The sequence below is a fragment of the Heliangelus exortis genome, chromosome 1 (genome assembly GCF_036169615.1).
Source record: "Heliangelus exortis chromosome 1, bHelExo1.hap1, whole genome shotgun sequence".
NCBI classification, from domain to species: domain Eukaryota; kingdom Metazoa; phylum Chordata; class Aves; order Apodiformes; family Trochilidae; genus Heliangelus; species Heliangelus exortis.
In genome coordinates this window covers 168161610-168180181 of record NC_092422.1, presented here as the reverse complement: position 1 = coordinate 168180181, position 18572 = coordinate 168161610, and the positions used below count along the sequence as shown (strand labels likewise).

The following is an 18572-nucleotide window of genomic DNA, read 5'->3' as shown; positions in this document are numbered from 1 at the left end:
ATTGCAACCAAAGAAAGAGAAATGTTCCTTTTCTTTTTTTTAACCTTTACACATGAAAAAGCTAATGCACTCACCCACGATGTAGATAATCCAGGATCATTAATAGAAAGTTCAAGAATATATATTACTCTGTAGGTATTCAGAAAATTGACATATTCTGGCTTAATTTCTCAGATAATACATTAAAATAGCTCTTAAAGGGACTGTTTCACCCCAGAACAACTTGGAATCAAATGGGTCAGTTTTGTTCCTTACTAGACAGTGACCCACCTTTAGCAAGAGAAATGAAGATTGCTCCTGTTCAATGCAGCTTCTCACTGGAGCCTCCTGGCAAGTAGGTAAGGACTGCTGATAAGAAGGCAGGGACTGCCTGTCCCCCAGCAGAGAATGAATACCATAGAAAGGAAGCCAGGTCTCTCAAAATGCTGCATCAAAGCTTTAATCAGCATAAAGGATTTTAAAGGGATGCCTCTTTTAAGTTTTCTGTAAGGGTAGAGCTCCTGCTCAGTTCTTTGAATGAAAAATAAAGATTCCATAGAAGCTCCCTAAGTGGGATTCCCAGGTGACTAAAGGCACCCAAATATAGCTTACAGGGAGGTGTCTTCCACTGAGCTCCATTCCACCAGCAGTGCTCTGGGATATGTTGAGACAGTGGCTCTCCCATGGCTTAACTCTCCTGACTGGGGAAAGTACAACTGCATTCAATCCTCTTGCTGCCTGACCTGCTTCCAACCAAACTTCAACATGGTCAAGACCAAAGTAGTCCTTACAGCTCCACATGTCTATACAGTGGCTTCACTGGTGTGACTTCCCACACAATGGGAGGCTTATGGGGAGTACATTTTGCATACATTGTTTTGCAGACAATGTGTAGGGGAAAAAAAAAAAATCCCTAAGAACTTTAAATCTCAAATGTGAATGGCTTTAAAAAAATTCAAGCTGAAAAAAAAACCATCCTGTAACCACTTTACACAGAAACTCTAGCACTTGTCTCAAAGTTGGCTAAACTAATATTTCCCATATGTTGGGTTCTTTTAAAAACATAGAATTACAATAAAAAGCTGGACTTGATTACAATTGTTCAAAGTCATTGCATAGCACTGGTAACCAGGGTTCATCTGTTTGGGTTTTTTTCATGGTAAATATTTTATTTATTTTTTTCCCCTAAAATTCTCCAAGGATCAGCCTGACAGGAATCCTGGTGCTTTCTGTGGCACAGAAAGGCTCTCAGACAGACACACCATCATCAGTTCCTACCAAATTAAGGTTTTTTCTGCTGCTGACATGCCAAGTTTCACTAAAAACCTTTTGATACCTTTGCTATTGTTATTGTTTCATTGAAAAGCTGAAGGCCTTGGATTATTTGGTGGATTTTGTTCTAAGCTTTTCTAGCCTTTCCCTTTCAAGGGAATGTTTTGTGTAGATAGAGCTTGTAGCTCAGAGGGATTCTAGATAATGAAAAAAAGACCGGTAAATGCAAAGCATATAGCAGTTTCACTTTGTATTTGTATTAGCTGTAAAGGGACTTAAAATATAAATGACTGTGACTAAAAGGAATACTGCAACTGCCTTAGCTTGGGGGCTGGGATAGAGTTAAATTTCCTTATAACAGCTAGTATGGTGCAAGGCTTTGGATTTGTGACTGAAATGGTATGGATAATACACAGATATTTTACTTAGTTATTTTTGAACAGCACTTGTCCAGCACCAAGGCCTTCTCTGCACCCCATGCTGCCCCACCAGTGAAGAGGTTGAGGGTGAACAAGAGGTCTGGAGGGGACACAGTCAGGAAGGTGACACCAAATGACCCAATTTCCACACCGTGTGACCTTGTGTGCAGCAGTAAAAGCTGGGGGAGGAAGGGATGCCTGGAGTGATGGTGTCTGTCTTCTCAAGCAGCCATTATGTGTGATGGAGCCCTGCCATCCTGGGGATGGCTGAACTACCTGCCTGTTGGCAGAAGGTATGAATGATTTCCTGATTTTTCTTTCCTCATTGGTGCAGCTTTTGCTTTACGTATTAAAATTACTTTATCTCAGCTCATGAGTTTTGCTCAGTTTTATCCTTCCTGTTTTCTCCCTCATCACATGGAGGGGGAGCGACTGAGAGGCTCTGTAGGCCTTAACTGCTTACTGGGATTAAGCACTGAAAAAGGATAAAACATATTACAAATGCTAAAAGGCATTTTCTTCTTCCCTGTCCTTCTTTTTCAGGTACTTCTGTGACTACACAGAAACAGCAGTTTTAAAAAATGACTAACATATAATCAATCAGAATAATTACAAACCCACCAGGTTAAACACGGTGTCTGCTTGAGTTGTCAAACTCAGTTGACATACTGCATTTTTATAATCTTTGTTTGAGCCAAAAGGCTGTTTGGGCTCCTTTCAAACTATGCAAGAAGTAGACTTTGACCACTACTGTGCAAGACACAAGTAAAACATTACTTTGAGCATTACTTAGTTGAGACTTCAGCTTTTCATTTGCCACATCAGAATGGAAAGGGACAACTTTCTGCTGCCAACTGCCCACCAAAGCCAACTCCCCACTGCCAACTCTCCTCTGGATGCTTCTCCAGCACTCCCTGCTGGTGGAACCCTCTATGCAGATGGGCAGATGGCACAGGGTGCTGGGCACCCCAGTGTCACTGCATTGCTCCTTCTCACCATGATTGTCTCCAAAAAGCCCTTGAACATCAGCAGGGAGTCTGCATGGTCCCCCAGGGAGCCCCGAGCACCTAGCAGCAAGAAGTCTCTGATGGGAGGCAGAGAGGGGACACCAAGGGAGAGCTCATCCTTGCCCTGCCTGCAGCACACCTTACATTAGGGACAGAGGGAGGTGAGAGGGCGAGAAAGCCTGACACCTGAGCAATGCTTGGCAGGAGAGCCAGCTCATTTTTCATGCAAACTTTGAAATACAAACTTTAAAAATAATGGCCACAGGCAGGATGGAAGGTGGGTGGGGAGAAATACAGGAATTTTTTTCCTTGGGAAGCTGGGGAGCAAGTGACTGCCCTGCTGCAGGGAGGACCAGCATAGCAATGATGAGGACCAGCACAGGAAGAAAAATCACAACACCTGTACCATCTGCCCATTCCTATAGAACTGTTCCAGTGGAAAGTTTTCCAAGACCCTATTAGAACCAACTTCTTTTTGTGCCTGCCTCTTAATAATTATTTGCATCTCCCCAGGGGACCTTGCCATACATGAATTAGCATTTTCCAGGTAAAAGTATTCACAAAGGATGTAGACGGTTGTCAAGAAGCAAAATACTCTGTAATTAGGTCCTACTGCATTCTTAGATCCAAAGTCAGTAATCCTTCACTAGAACAATTTACAAACATTTGTGCCATTAGCTAAAGCACTTCACACACATTTCATTTGCACACATTCCATCACTCCTGAGAAAGAGTGGACTGAACTCCAAGGGTATGGGCATGATCTACTGTTAATGTAAGTTAGACCTATGTTAACTACAAAAGCTGCACTGAAGATATTGTTAGGGCACTTCATTGAGTACAGCTTCACTTCAGTGTTACATCACATTCCTGTGGTGTTCAGCAAATTTAGGTCCTTGCAGCTGCAGTCTGTAAATCTGCTTTGCCAAATTGCTAAATGTGCATTTGTAGCCATGGCAATGGAAGGGGGGAAGGCCAGGCTAATGTGGACTCAGACTTCATCCAACCCATCCCACTGCTCAGAATTTGGATCAGCTATGCCTGGACTATTACTGACAGCAATTTGTCAGTCTTGTTTTCAAGGACAGATCTACAGCCTCCCTTGAATGCATTTTTCCACTGTATAACCATAGTTATTGTTAGAAAAAGTATATTTGTATGCAATGACAGACTGTTCAGGTGGTTACTTCTCATTCTACCCTTAGCAGACTCAAAACCACTCACCTCTTTATAACCACTGATTATGTGTTGGAAGAAAACCTCATTCAGTCCATTCTTCTACAGACTCGGTCTTGAAATCAACACCCCAGCCTTTCCTCATTTGTCACTATGTCCAAGCCTTACCATTCATGTCACTGTCCTCTGAACACTCCAGCTGGCTGCAGGTGTTTACAAGATCTTTTTTTGTAAGACTGAATTCTGTGTATCACCTGAAGCACTAGAGTTAAAACATGCCACAACAAAAAGTTTACACCCAGTATTATTACTCTTTATTGAAACTCTTTGTGGCCTTTTCACTTTGTAGAGTTCCAGATGACAACTGGAAGATAAGATCTAGAGTAAAACTACTTTCTGCAGTAGTATTTGCAATCATGATGCAAATGACACTGATCTTTACCATAAATTATTAATAAATGCACTTCCCACCTATGCACATGAACCATCTTCCACCAGGAAGGACTAGGATAGGTGCCACCCTTTGATACAAACACTACTTACATGACATTCCTACCACACAAGGTGACTGGATCCCTATAGCTCAGTAACATATTTTTTTTTCCATTCAAGTAAGAACCATAAGGATAGATCTTGAAGACAAGATGATTTCATGTCTGAAGAAGCCAAACATCTACTGATGATGCTACAAAGGAATTTTAGACAATATTTAAAGTTACCCACCACATGGTCTGAATTTTTTTGTCCTGTGCAGCTGGCAGTAGCTTAGTGAGGGAGACCTCTCAGCAAACCAGCAATCTGTCTGGATTCCAGACAACTACACCCTTTCCAGCTGTTGGAAAAATCTAAACCAGAACTCTTGAAATTCCATGTAATGGTCACACACAGAATTTCATCTATTCATTCTAGACAGATTTGTTGAATAAGTGTTTTTATTTGGCCTCTCAAAGCACTGTTCATTACCTCAAGCTAAGCAAAACAGATGACCAAGCCCTCCTTTGAAAGGACAACCCCATCAAACAGCCTGGCACCCTTTTTGGTGCCAACTACAGAGGATTTAAAAAAGAGGCTGTTACCCTGCTCAGCTCCCTACCTGCCATTAGGCATTAGGAAGAAGTTCTCATGCAGGTTTTAAGTGCACCTCACATGCAGGTTTTAAGGGTCATGGAAGGGTCTGAATGTAAGAATGTAAGAAGAAATTCACTATCAGCCTCCATTCAACATGTCATTATCACTGTAATCAATGACAATACCTATTAAAACAATGAGAGCTTATTGATTGCTAGGAAGGAACAGATAAGTTATATTGCTCAGCCAGGATTCTGAAACAACCTATCTGGTATGTGTACCTAACTTTTACAATCCTTCAGTTCAATGGGACAGGCAGATGGCTGAGGCAAATCACAACTAAAAATAGTGGAACAGTGGTAAATTAAAAAAAGTCCACACCAAAACCAAAACAACAAACAATTCTGCCTTACCTCTCCTTCTGAAATCAGTGGCAAACAGGAGCAAAGCTAGATCACCACTGGCTTTTTCTGATAACCATTATCTACAATTATAAATTTGTGTCAAACTAAGACTGAACAGCAATCCTGTTCTTTGCCTTCAATATCTCCTAGAAAGTATTTGGTACAGGCACTTTTGTCATTACACCATTGCAGACATCAAATTGCTGACTTGGCCAGACTTTAGCAAGTCTCATCTTCCTTTATTCCACAATCATGTAATGCCAGGAACACCTTTAAGCAATTACAGGAAGGCAGCAGCACTGGAGACAAACAGTGAATCAAGTGTAAGCATCAAGAAAGGAGGGGCAGCAGAATGGAGACTGGAGGCCCCAGGGAAAACCAATGTAAGGATTTTTTATGTTTCTAATAAATTGGTAGATTTCTGGACACATTTTCCAAATGCAGAACAGATGTAGCTGTGTCCATCCAGCACTTCTGCTCACATCCTTCCACAAAAACCAAAACAGCAACCCAAAGTAAATCCAGTGTTTCCTTCACTAGCTGGACACAGTTTAATGGACATCACAGAGAGGACAGCCTGCTGCCTCTTGGGAAGTTCAAGAAAACTGAACAAAAGAATGGAAATGACAATCTGCATTCTCACTGAAAAGTAATGTTCCCCCTTAAGAGTGACATTTTATTCACAGGTCTTCACAATAGAAGTTGGACCATACTTTTTAACATGAAGGATCTCCAGTGTGGAAGCTACATTTGCACAATCAAAGGGGCTGCACAGAAAAAAAAATTATAAATTTTTCACAATTTAAAATGTCTTTTTATGGATTCTTTTTTATCTCAAGATATAGGATCTATTCAACTCTTAATTGAACTGATTACAAAAAATTCTGTTACAAAAGAAATTAGAGGTAATACAGTTGTGCAATGGCAGGCCAATTAGATTTAGCTGAGCTTACAAAAATTACACATGAGCAGAAGAAACACTGGATCCCAGGCAACTGAAATCTCTGATTTACCACTTTTAATTATACAAGCAGGAGCAAAACAGTAGCTTAGGAATTAAAAAAATAAATAAATAGCTGTGAGCTCTGTGTGTCTGATTGCTCTATAAAAAGTACCACACATAACTTGCTTTACTTGATTTAAAACTAAAGTTATGTAGTTTAACTTTAAAGAAAATGAAATACAAAGCAATATAGACTGGAGCCATAGTGTACTGTTAAAAAATTTCTAACTTTTTAGAAGCAAAAAAAATATAACTATTTCTATGGCACTTAATTAGCTGTCAGCTAAGGAATAATCAACAAAAATTATTTTAATATTAATCTAGCAGAAAAAACATGTTTGTATTTTAGATAATAAGAAATACAACATTCTACCTACCTTCACACATTGAATTCCAGCTTGGTTTTGACCTAAGCCACTCTTCTGTGTATTTTCAATTTCCTTACAGATAATCTTTCCAGCATTACAATCATGTGCACAAATGTGAGCATGCACAAAGCCTCTGAGGGGCTGACTCTGCAGGAGCAAGTTTCTAATCCTGCTCTCATTAGTGAAAGGGCTATAGATAGATGCATGATATTACCATATTGATCAGAACATACATTGATCAATCCAGTGGTCTCTCTTAGAGGAGTCACCAGCCTCCCACAATTACCAGTTTTCAAAGAAAAAATACCTCCAGGGATGGTGACTCCACCACTCTTTCAGTAAAGAAATTCTTCCTAATATCCAATCTAAAACTTCCCTGGCCATTTTCTCTAGTCCTATTCTTATTTACCTGCGAGAAGAGGCCAACACCCACCTCGCTACAACCTCCTTTCAGGGAGTTGTAATGAGTGATTAGGTCTCCTCTCAGCCTCTTCTTTTTCAAATTACCAATCCCAGTTGCCTCAGCCTCTCCTCACAGAACTTCTCTAGACCCTTAACCAGCTTGGTTGCTCTTCTCTGGACATGCTCCAGCCACTCAATGTCCTTCTGGGAATGAGTGGCCCAAAACTCAACACAGTAGTACAGGGGCACAGTCACTTCCCTTCACTGGTCACACTATTTCTGATACAAACTAGGATGCTGTTGGCCTTCTGTGGTCACCTGGGCAGAAGGTGGCCAAAATATTCAGCAGGCTCATATTCACCAGGGTCCTTTTCCTCCAGGCAGCTCTCCAGCCACTCTTTCCCATGCCTGTAGTGTTCCCTGGGGTTGTTGTGACCAAAATGCAGGACCTGGCACTTGGCCTTGTTGAACCTCATGCTATTGGCCTCAATGTTGTGTTATGTTATGATACCCATTTTTTTTATGTTTTTTCTCACCGAGTAAGTGGAAGCAGAACTGGTCCATAAAATTATAGCTCCAGTGAAAGGTTTAGCAGATAATAACTTTAAGCTTTATCAAAGACAATGACTCAACTACTTAGTTCCAGGCCAGTTGTCTAGTGACATCAATTGCTGCTGTTATCAGTATTAATATTTCATTTTTTTTCTGTTCAAGTGTAAGACTTCTCCCATGAAAACAATGTCACTAAAACATCATATGAAATTCATTGCAATGCAGAGATAAATAGATGGTAAAAAAAAACCTTACATTAAGAAAAAGTAGTTAGTTCCCATACTCTCCTCCTCTTAAAATTTTTTTAAAGCACTTTAAATATTAGCATTCTGTAATAAAGGTTAATATTAAATATTAACAAAAAGCCACACAACATGCATAAAAAAGAAGGGTTAAAATGCAACTGTATTTGACAGACACCATTCACAGTCATTAAATTAAATTATCACACATACATTATAACTTATTTATTATTTCAAGCTATACAGGCAACATAGCACCAAAATGGAGACATTTCCTCTGAACTTGATGAACAGAACACAAATATTTGTTTTTATTTAATTTTTGAAACAGATATTTTCTTTCACTTTTATCAGAATTACCCTAAATGAAATCCACTATCCCATGTCTGTTTTATGACATTATTTGGGTAGTGACATATGTTATCAGTTATCTCCGAAAGGGCAGCCCCCATTTTCAAAGTTTTAAAAAATGAATAGCATATGCTAACATTTTGATTTCAGACAGTGGGATATTAAATAACTGTGCTGTACTGGTAATGAGGTATTCTGGAGTTTGACATTAGGCAGCAGCAGAAGTAGAGGTAAAAGACTGAAGCTGGTTTTGAAAACCAAGTTCACTGACTCTGTACTCCCTTTTAATATAAAAGATTTTCTTTAAAGACATAAATACTTTTTACACATTACAAAAAATTAATGAAGGCACTTATATAGCAAGAATTTTTGCATGTTTGCATTTTGACAAGAAATAAATATTTCAAGTTTGGGCTGCTCCTGCTACTGCAGAAGTCAATGGGATGCCTAGCAGTAACAACACTGGAAGGGGACTGGGATCTCAATTCTTTAAAAGTAATTAAAATTAATCAATGAATTAAAAGTAAGAATCAATTTCTTCCACTAGTGCAAAGACAGAATTACACTGAAATTATTGTAGCCACTAAAAAGAAACTTTAAGAACTAGAAAACAGGCATTTAAAAGAACATTACATTATGTGCCTGAAGTACAATAACTGGTAGCATCAAGATACATTTTTGACAATTAAAGGTAACTTGAAAGATGAGCTGATCCTCTCTTTTTATGTCTATTTTCTCTGAAATCACAAGTAATACTTATGAAGTTAAATCAAAATCCTAAAAGTAAAAAAACCCAAAACCACATTAAAATCTTTATTTTTTCAACACTTCAGACAGTATACTTATCTTTTGAAAGAGTAAAATCTTTCTGTGTCACTGGTCATAAGGACACCTCTGCACAAACACACACAGATTGTTCCCAAAGAACTCAGAAAAACTAATATGCTTAAAGTGTAGTTTTGTGAGACTTCTTTTCTTATATATATAATTGGAAAAGTCAGTGAAACACTTGTTTTTGATACTCAGTTCTTGACTAACAACAAAGTACAACTGACATGAGTGTTTTGCTGTCAGTGTTTTGTTCAAGGTCCCTTTAATCACCATAAGAATTTTTTAAAATATTAAAATGGTTAAGATAAGAATTCTACAATTATTATCTGACTTCTCAACTGGTATATGGTAAAGTTTTAGGACAAACTTTTGGTGAGACTTAAAAGAACCATATGTAAAATATCTTCAAATCACAATATAAATGTGAATTAGAAAAGCATGATGAAGCCCTACATGCTGAGAAAGCAAATGTAGGAAAATAAGAACCTAACAACTGCACTACAGTTAATTCCTCTCTTCCATTAGTATTCAAATAAAATTCCATATGTCGATGTGTGCAAGGAAACCTAACTGAAAATAAAAACCTTGAGATGGAACTTAACTTTGCCATGTTCTGAGTCATAACTGGTAATTCTTACCAAAAAAAGGTGTGCAATGATTACATGTGAAACTGTCCAGTTGAGGAAATTAGAACACCTCCAAAAAGACTGAGGTAAAACTGAGGATGGTGCAGAGCAAGGCCATAACTGTTTGTTGTTGTGGCAATAGAACTCCAAAGTTCCTGCAGCTTCCTGTGCTGCATCTGCTGAGATAAGAAACACAGCAAGGAAGCCATCTGGTTGTAAATGTGCCATGGTAATGGACTCCTGCAACAACCTCTAGCTGGCAATTACAGTCTGGATTCAGTAATCCAGACACACATTCTTTAGAAAAAGGTCACGAAGGGATAAGAAGCAAACATATTTCAAGCTGTGATATACTTGGTTAAAATGTCTCTGATAAAATTCATGTTGCTACCTACAGTCATACAGGAATGGAAACCTTGATTAAATATAAAGCTTTCAAGATACCACTAGCTGCTTAAATATCAACCTTGCTGTCTGGCTACCTGGCTCTCCAAGGGTTTTGGTAAGCACTGAAAGACTACAGGAAGGCAAAAATAAAATCAGACTCCTAAATATAACAGAATTCTTGTCATCCAAACCAAGCTTTCATCACTATGTGAAGCTGAAACATCCTGTCTTTTCATATATGAATAGCCTTTTTTATTCCTTCAGTATATTTTCCCCTTATACTCCATAAAAACTTTAAGAAACTATATAAGAGGAAAAGCATTTATGTATCAGGAATTTTCAGAAAATTACACTTGTTTTCTGTTGAGCAGCAACAACCAAGGAGGCATAGAAAAGAGATTAGAAAGGATGATACCATTTAACCATGAGATAAATACCAACATCTTAAAAAAAAATGAGATTAAAAATGGAAGATTCAGTTAGTAGTCAAATGCAATCTTTGAAGTGAAGGCACATCAAAAAAACTCTATTGAGAAAAGCATGATGAGATTTAAGACCTGTTTAATAGCAGAAGGAAGAATAAAAAACCAAATGTATGTTGACATCACACATTTTGTGCAGGTATAAGCCCAGGACCTTGGCACTGGAAACCTCCTAGCCTGCTACTGTTTGTCAGATTATTTCACAGCCAAGTACTGCTAAAAAATATTATTTTATTCTGTATTATAGCTACTTTACATTGGTGCTATTTGTGAAAGTTTTGTAAGATTTTATATGTATCTGCAGATACATAAACAGAACCCTTGATCCAACTAGTAGCTGATTTAATTATATTTCCCCATATATTTTTGTCAGGTAACTGACAATTGTTGGCTAAGAATACTAAAACCAGGACATAGAATACTAAATGTGGATATGGGAAATGTTCTAAGGAAAAAACCTGAGTATTGACAACAAGACTGCTGCACGCTTGAACTCAATAAAGACAGATTATTCTACAGCTCTTCCAGCACAAAGTAGTTAAATCTAGACATTATGGTTCCATTTTAAAACCTTATGGTATCTTTGAGAATTTATAATACTCTCTTTTTCATGTTTTAAGTAAAAAAAATATAGCTTCTTGTCATTAGTGGCAAAAAACCTGAACCACTCTGATGAAATCCAGTATAATGAACCAGAAATCTTACTGCATGGACTAAACACAAAAAACCAAGACTGCATTGTGGAAAGAAGGGCTAAAAATCTATGTTAGAAGGGAGTACTCTTAGCCAGCTGTCAGAATACTATGGAATTTTCTTGACATTATATAAAGTGACATATGGTTGCCATACTTTCATGAAGTTTTGGATTGTTGCCTCCATCCCTTCCCCAATAAAACTAGAACATTCTAAAAGAAAAGCGTCCAAGATATACAGGCCAAATTTACTGATGGTTTGAGATTTATTTGCTTCACATCCCTTTGGACAACTGCAGAAACCAGCAACAAAGGAATAGGTAGCCTTTAAGATCTTTAGTGGTCAGCTGAAGTAGCCATAGGCAGACATTACAAAGCCTAACAGTCCAGAGCTGCTAAGCTCCAGAAAGCATCAACCAGAATTCTGGCTTCAAATCTTAAACAGAGCCTTCTTTGCAACTACCTTATTGTGCACTGACCAACTTTATTTTTAAAACTATTTATTAAAAAAATAAATTTTAAAAATTAACTATTTTATTCTTAAAACTTTGTTTAAGACTAATCAAAACGTGAAAGGAATGTACTTACAAGGCATATACCTAAAAGTCTTCAAAAATATGGTGATTGCAAGTGGAAGAAGTCAAAATGCCCCAGTATGGAAGAGAGCACAGAAGACATTGACAACTGATAAACTAGAACAAGTCTCCTGTGTGGTGGATCAGGTTATTGGCTCAGGATTCTGAATTTATCTTATCTACTCTGACTTTTTCTGAATCTATTTCTGCTGGAATCTAGAGGAAATTATCTGGCTATGTATGAGCTAGAATAAACCATGAGCAAAGCTTTTATCTCAGACATGGTTTAGACAAAGCTACATCAGAATGAGGAAAAGGCTTCTTAAGCAAATTTGATACCCATTCCTGAACTGGCTGGGCCAGGGCCAGGGCAAATATTCATGGAGGTCAAGGAGTTCTTCCCTGTAAAATAACCTCTCAGAAATCCCCTTCTTTCTACTCACCATGTATTACATTTGTGGCACACATGCCAGAAGTAAAACTCAGCAGAACCTACCACAGCAAGTTACACTGCCTGTAGGAAGTCTCACATTTCAGTTTCTGCATAAATTTTGACACTGAAATCTCTCTAGTAGCTACACAAATGGAATGCAGTGCTGCCCAGACACATAAATATTCCTCATACTTTTATCAAAAATGTCAGTAGTGTTTTACTTGGTTCTTGCTGTCTATAGAGAGAAGGGATTAAGTGACATGCTTAATGACCTCAGCCTCCACTATATTAGGTCCCTGTACTAGAGCATATTGGCTGCCACAAAAGCACAAGATTGGCAGAGCCATGTTCTACTGCCAAACTATCATATCCCTAGTCAACCACCCATAGGTGAAGGCTAAACAAAGCCACTTGTGCTGGGCTACAACAAGGTTTTTGTGACTAAAAACTTTTACTTCTCTTTCATGATAGTCAGCCTCAAGGAATATGTTTTGATCTGTTTAAACAACAGCAAAAATTAACTGGTTTGTGTGTTGGCAGTGTTCAAACTATTCAACTTACTAAAAAGTGACAGCAAATTCCATACGTGAGCCTGCTTCTATTTCCTGAATCTGCAACATGACACGAGACACTGTGATGAAATTGAAAGTATTACTGAATAACCATAGAGCTTGCAAGTATATATAACACAGAGGCCACAATCTCACTCTTGGATAACTAGATGCTATTCTGCATTTATGTTTTGAAGTATTAAAGTGGCTTTTTGTGTTAACTGAGATACAAACCAACACAAAAATCTTTGCAAAACTAAGCCATATGAAACATTTATAATAGATAACAAAAGCTTACAGGTAACCTGCTAATGTAGGACAAACTGCATCCCTCAGGGGACAAACAGGCTGGGAATCTAAAAGGAAAACATTGACTTCAAAGGCAACTGTGTGCTGAACATCCTGCTTATCTTCTCAGCACCTGAAGTACATACAGTGATTAATTATTAGGAAGTCACTACTACTTCCTTGCTAATTGCTAGATAAAGTATTCTGGTGTCTGTTAAACACAAACCAAAAAACTTTGTTTTGCACAGTGGAAGAAAAAGGTGTGGTAAATTATTAATTCAAACTTTTATTTTAAATCTATTTGCAATAAAATGGAATTTATTTTATATGTAATAATAAACTATTTTGAGTTGTAATTGGGCAACACTTAAAAAAGAAGTTTCCATGTTAATTCAGACAACCGAATTATGTAATTTTATTAATTAAAAAATAGAACTTTTGCCCTTGCCCATCTCCCCAGGTTGTTAGTGACAGGTTTTTAACTGGTTTTGATGGACCCAGAACTGGATCCCACTTCTTTTGATTGCCATTAGGGTCCTCAGAGTTGAGCACAATAATAAATATTGTTGTCAAATTCACAGCCTGGGAAACATACTGTACTCTATATGGTAGAGCTCCTATGATTATTTCAGTATGTTAATCATCTGTGAGACAATTTTAAAGATTAATTGTGATTACTGTAGGCAGTTTTACACATTAATAGACACTGACATGTAGACAATAACATGTTATAGTTACATACATAATTATACATAGACAGCTTTAATTAGTCACTGTTTTAAATCCACAAATATAAACTTTTATACACAAATGTACACGTAATATGGTGTAAAATGTTTGATGAGAGTGTAATATACATGTGTGAGTTATTTTGTACTTAAATATACTATTAGAAAAAAGTTGTGCACTAATAAAACTTTTTTTTTTACAAATATAAATATGTAGATCATACTGCAGTATAAATTACAGCTTACACTTTTAAATTTAAACACAGAACAAACCATAAACCTTCAAAATAGAACAATCTATTAGGTATGGCTATTGGCTATGATGATTTCTGCCAATATTCAAAATATTCCCTATGATGTTTTACACAGCATGATACTGTTCCCCCTGAAGGAAATGGCTGCTTCCCATTTAATTTGATAACGGCAGGAAAAATTGCTTAATTAAACTACATAGCCTATATTCTGCATGCATTATTTCACTGTTATCCAAAAAAAAAAGTAATGATATAATTTTCAAAAGGCAAGGGGAAACAGAAAGAACAAGAAAGCAAAAAATATTAGTGAATGCTATCGTACCGATTTCCACGGTCCCCGATGCCATGAAACATCACCAGGGCAAGAATGCACATTACATTGTGCCATATTAGGTGGCTTGTCTAGAATTTCACAGTTTTGATCACCCAACATTTGGCCAGTAGGAAGCTGACAAATCACCAGTCTTGTCATTATTCCATCTCCACAAGTTTGAGTACACTGAAATAGAGAATTTTATATGCAATAGTGTTGTTAAGAGAGTCATTGCATAGCACTAAACCAAAAAGATATCAAAAATCAGTACATGGCATTATTTACTATGTTTATTTTCATATTTCCTGCATATTTAATTTAAGAATAAGGACTTACAGTCTTATGTCATATAACAAAAACAAATTCTATTGCAGTGTTTTCCAAACTACATTTTTATAGTGTATCAAGTGATTTACACTACAGTTCTGGATTTGATCAAGTTCAGATAAACAGATTGAAACTCATTCTTTTCAAATAAGTAAATAAATTGGTGTCCAGTTGCATTCACAGCCAAATAATTATGTTACTATTTCTATGCTTATGTGCAAATGTTTCCCTTTGAAAGTGAAATGATCTTACTTCTCCCCAGTTCCCAAAGTTCCATCGTGGGCAGGGTCCAGAATCACAGTGTCTTGACTCTGGAGGTTTTGTTGCCTCATCACAATAACCAGCACTTCTTCCTTCCTCATCTTGGCACACTACAACTCGACGGTGAAATCCACCTGCACAAGTACTAGAGCACTACCAAAATATGTAAACATATGTATCACCATTGCAGAATTAGAAAAATACTTTGATTAAAAAAAATATTTTATAATAATAAAAAAATATTTTAAATGTTAACTTTCAAAACTGAAGTTCACAAATAATTACTACCATGTAGAAGTACTTTAACATTGAAATAGCAGAAAAATTACATTTTGAATCAAACATATTCTTAGTAATCACAATAACAGTAATATTTTAAAAAATGTGCTTTTCTTTTGACCAAATCTGTCCTGCAGTAGCATTTTTAGAAATATTAACACACATGGGAAAGAAGAAATAAATATATTTTAAAAAAAAGAATCTTACTGCTCCCCAGGGTCCAGTTCTCCATTGAAATCCTCCCAGAGAAGGCCTGTTCCACTGGTTTATATTGTCTTGTGGCTGGTGTATTGGAAGGTAACCTATTTCTGGAAAATGGCTCGGCTGGTCACGTATTTTTGGAATATGATGATAAACTGGTGGGCATGGTGGCATGTTACATTCTTGCTCTTTGGGAGGTTGGCCTTCAGGATCACAGTAATTCTCGTTGATTTGTTGATGATAGTTGACACAGATAACTTGTCTTGTTACTATTCCACTATCACACGTAACTGTGCACTGACCAAAAATTAACCCAGCATTTGTGACAGAACATTGACAATAAATAGCCAAAACCATTCATATTTCCTTTTGATGATAAGAAACATACACTTTGTTTTTTCAATGGATACAATTTCAATCACACTTGCACAGATTATGAAGTCCCAATTTGTAACCAGACACTTTAGCATATAATCTAACCAGACACATAAAAAAATAAAATAAAATTACAGTTAATACTTACAGGAGACCAATTTCCAACTTGCCACTCTCCACAGGGGCTAAAGCAGCTTGAAATTTCAGCTGGTCGTGGTAAATGGGCACAGAAAGATTCATCTGCTATTCCTCCATGAGCATCTCTACAACTCACATAGCGAGCACGATCACCCTTCCCACAGGAGGCAGAGCACTGTCAGAGAACAATCCAAGCTCATCTCACTTCAGGAGACCAAAACAAAATCATGCAAGCATCTAAAATACTAAAATGGCTTGGGTTTAGCTTGACTTCAGAATTAAACACTGAGAACCAAATTTCCATCTCACAATGATAAGGCCATGCATTCAGGAAGAAAAGTGAAATGTTGTTGGATGGATTAAGCCTTAAGAATTTACTTGGAACTGAACTGTCTTAATTCTTGTGAAGCAATTCAACATACCTGAACAGACAGAATTTCAGCTATAACATGGAATCTTTATCCAGTTGCAAAGGCATTTTTTTATCAACACCAACTTCCAGAACATTTTAGTTATTACACAGTGATGCAATATTTACTCCAATTGATATGACAAAGACTTCACAATCTATTTGCCATTCTCATTTACACTAGCCTATTCCATTGAGCCCTTTCTGATGCCTTTAGAGCTGAGAGTTTCAAGGTGGATTTAGTAAAGATTGAGTAGCTTCAGCTTATGCACTCATTAGCTCTATTTAATTAAAATAGTTGTTAACTAAAAAAAAAAAAAAAAAGAAAAGAAGCAGAATTCCTTTAAAATTTATCAGATTTCAGTCTGAAAAATATATTGATAAAAATATATTGAAAAATATATTGAAAAATATATTTTTATGGAAAAATGGGTGAAGGAATAAAAGACTACCCTGAAATATGGCACCACTACTACAGTACATACTGGGGTCCATGATCCATATCTCCATTGGGTCATCTTCCCCACATGAACTAGAGGAAGTGATGTAGTCTGTAATTTTGTATTTTCTGGACAAGATGGTAATTCACATTCCTGTGGGGGTGAGAAAAATTAAAAAACCTCTAAATTATACAAAATATATATTTTCCAAGAGTCAAATGTAAAGCAAAAGGCTCCTACAGAGATAGATCCTACCATTAGAATAAGTCAGAAGATAGTATTTTCTTGTTAATTGATGCTAAATTTACCCTGGCATAATTCAAAAGGTTTTTCATTGAATTGTTTTGTTTCAAATTGAAAGGCAAAGAAAATTTATTTAATGTTGAATGTTCATTAGTAATAACTAATGTTTGCATTTTGAGAAAGAACTGTGTTGGGGACCTGGGCAGAGACAAGGGGCACTGAGGTTACTGCATGCTACATCATAGCCACACGCAGTACGTAAGAACTGAGTGAAGACAGTGGCTGTGCTGTCTTGTCCTGCAAGTTTCCCAGGCAACAGTTGTATTTAGGTGCTTTTAACTAAAAAGTATCATCAGCTGAAACTTACTTGGTTATCTCTAGGGCGAGTAGCAGCATTACATTCCCTGTCATCATCCAAAATAACTCTGTAAGTTCCAGTAACACATTTGACTGCACGCATCTGGTACCCACGTCCACATGTGACAGAACACTGTTAAAGTGAATAATTACACACGTTTGAAATAGCCCTATTTATAATCAAGTTTAATTTTTCAGTTACACTTTTCATTTTAAAACTCTTTATAGAATGAATAGGAATGACTGCTGGTATTGTGTCAACTTTCTTCATGGCAGACCATATGGTGCTTAAACAGTATCCTTAACACACCAATATTTTGGTTACTGCTGAACAATGGTTGTGCAGCATATGGACTGTCTCTTTCCCCCATCTTTTCCCCACTGCAGTGAGGCAGGAAACTCCAAGGGAACACAGCCAGGACAGCTACCCTGAACTGAACATAGGTACAACCCACATAATGTCATGTTCAGAAACAAAAAATGGGGTAGAGAAAGTGCAGTGGGTGTAAGTAAGGAGTGGCTTCGAAACGAATCACTCGCTGTAGCTGTGAAATGTCTTTCACTATAGGATCTCAAGAGTGCACCTAAAGAATGGCAACTAAAATATTAGATGGCTGAAAACATTAAAATATAAATCACATCCTAGAAACGGGTTGAAACACAAATACTTACGAAAAACCTAGGTTGTGAATATCTGTTACCAGATGGTATGGTGGAAAAACTGTAAAGGAAAGCTCACAATTTTGGTTTTTTTTTTTTATTCAGAAGAATTATAACATGGGACTGAATTAATTTTTTATTTCACTTCTGCATTTAGCTTATAAGACTGAAAAGTCAGCACCTTGTGACCAACTGATTACTCAATTGGAATATTTTGTTAGACAACGGTGTTGTCATATCTAACATAAAAAAATATGAGAAAAGCTCACTAAAAAGGAAAAGTTTAAGTTAGAAACATACTTAATTTCCATAGGTATATTTATTCTGTGATTTACTGACAGATTATATGCAAAAAATTAAATATGAGCTTCTGTTCAGTTATGAATTCCCATTAACATCCATGAAACACTGAATAATCCAACACTTCTGTTGGTTTGGATCTTATGAAATCTTGCAAATTTGAGTACCTTATTATTTTT

At 36.9% G+C, this 18572-nt stretch overlaps 1 protein-coding gene across 2 annotated transcripts in view; it reads right to left on the bottom strand.

The window, feature by feature from the left end:
* Positions 1-18572, bottom strand: part of ADAMTS20 (ADAM metallopeptidase with thrombospondin type 1 motif 20) — an 84776-nt gene that overhangs the window by 16305 nt on the left and 49899 nt on the right. For both annotated transcript variants that reach the window (XM_071733576.1, XM_071733577.1), the window contains exons 23-28: positions 17444-17566; positions 16879-16986; positions 15995-16159; positions 15478-15768; positions 14983-15144; positions 14413-14589 (exon numbers count right to left, since the gene is read on the bottom strand). In XM_071733576.1, the coding sequence (XP_071589677.1) occupies positions 14413-14589; positions 14983-15144; positions 15478-15768; positions 15995-16159; positions 16879-16986; positions 17444-17566 (1026 nt within the window). The remainder of the gene's footprint in view (positions 1-14412; positions 14590-14982; positions 15145-15477; positions 15769-15994; positions 16160-16878; positions 16987-17443; positions 17567-18572) is intronic.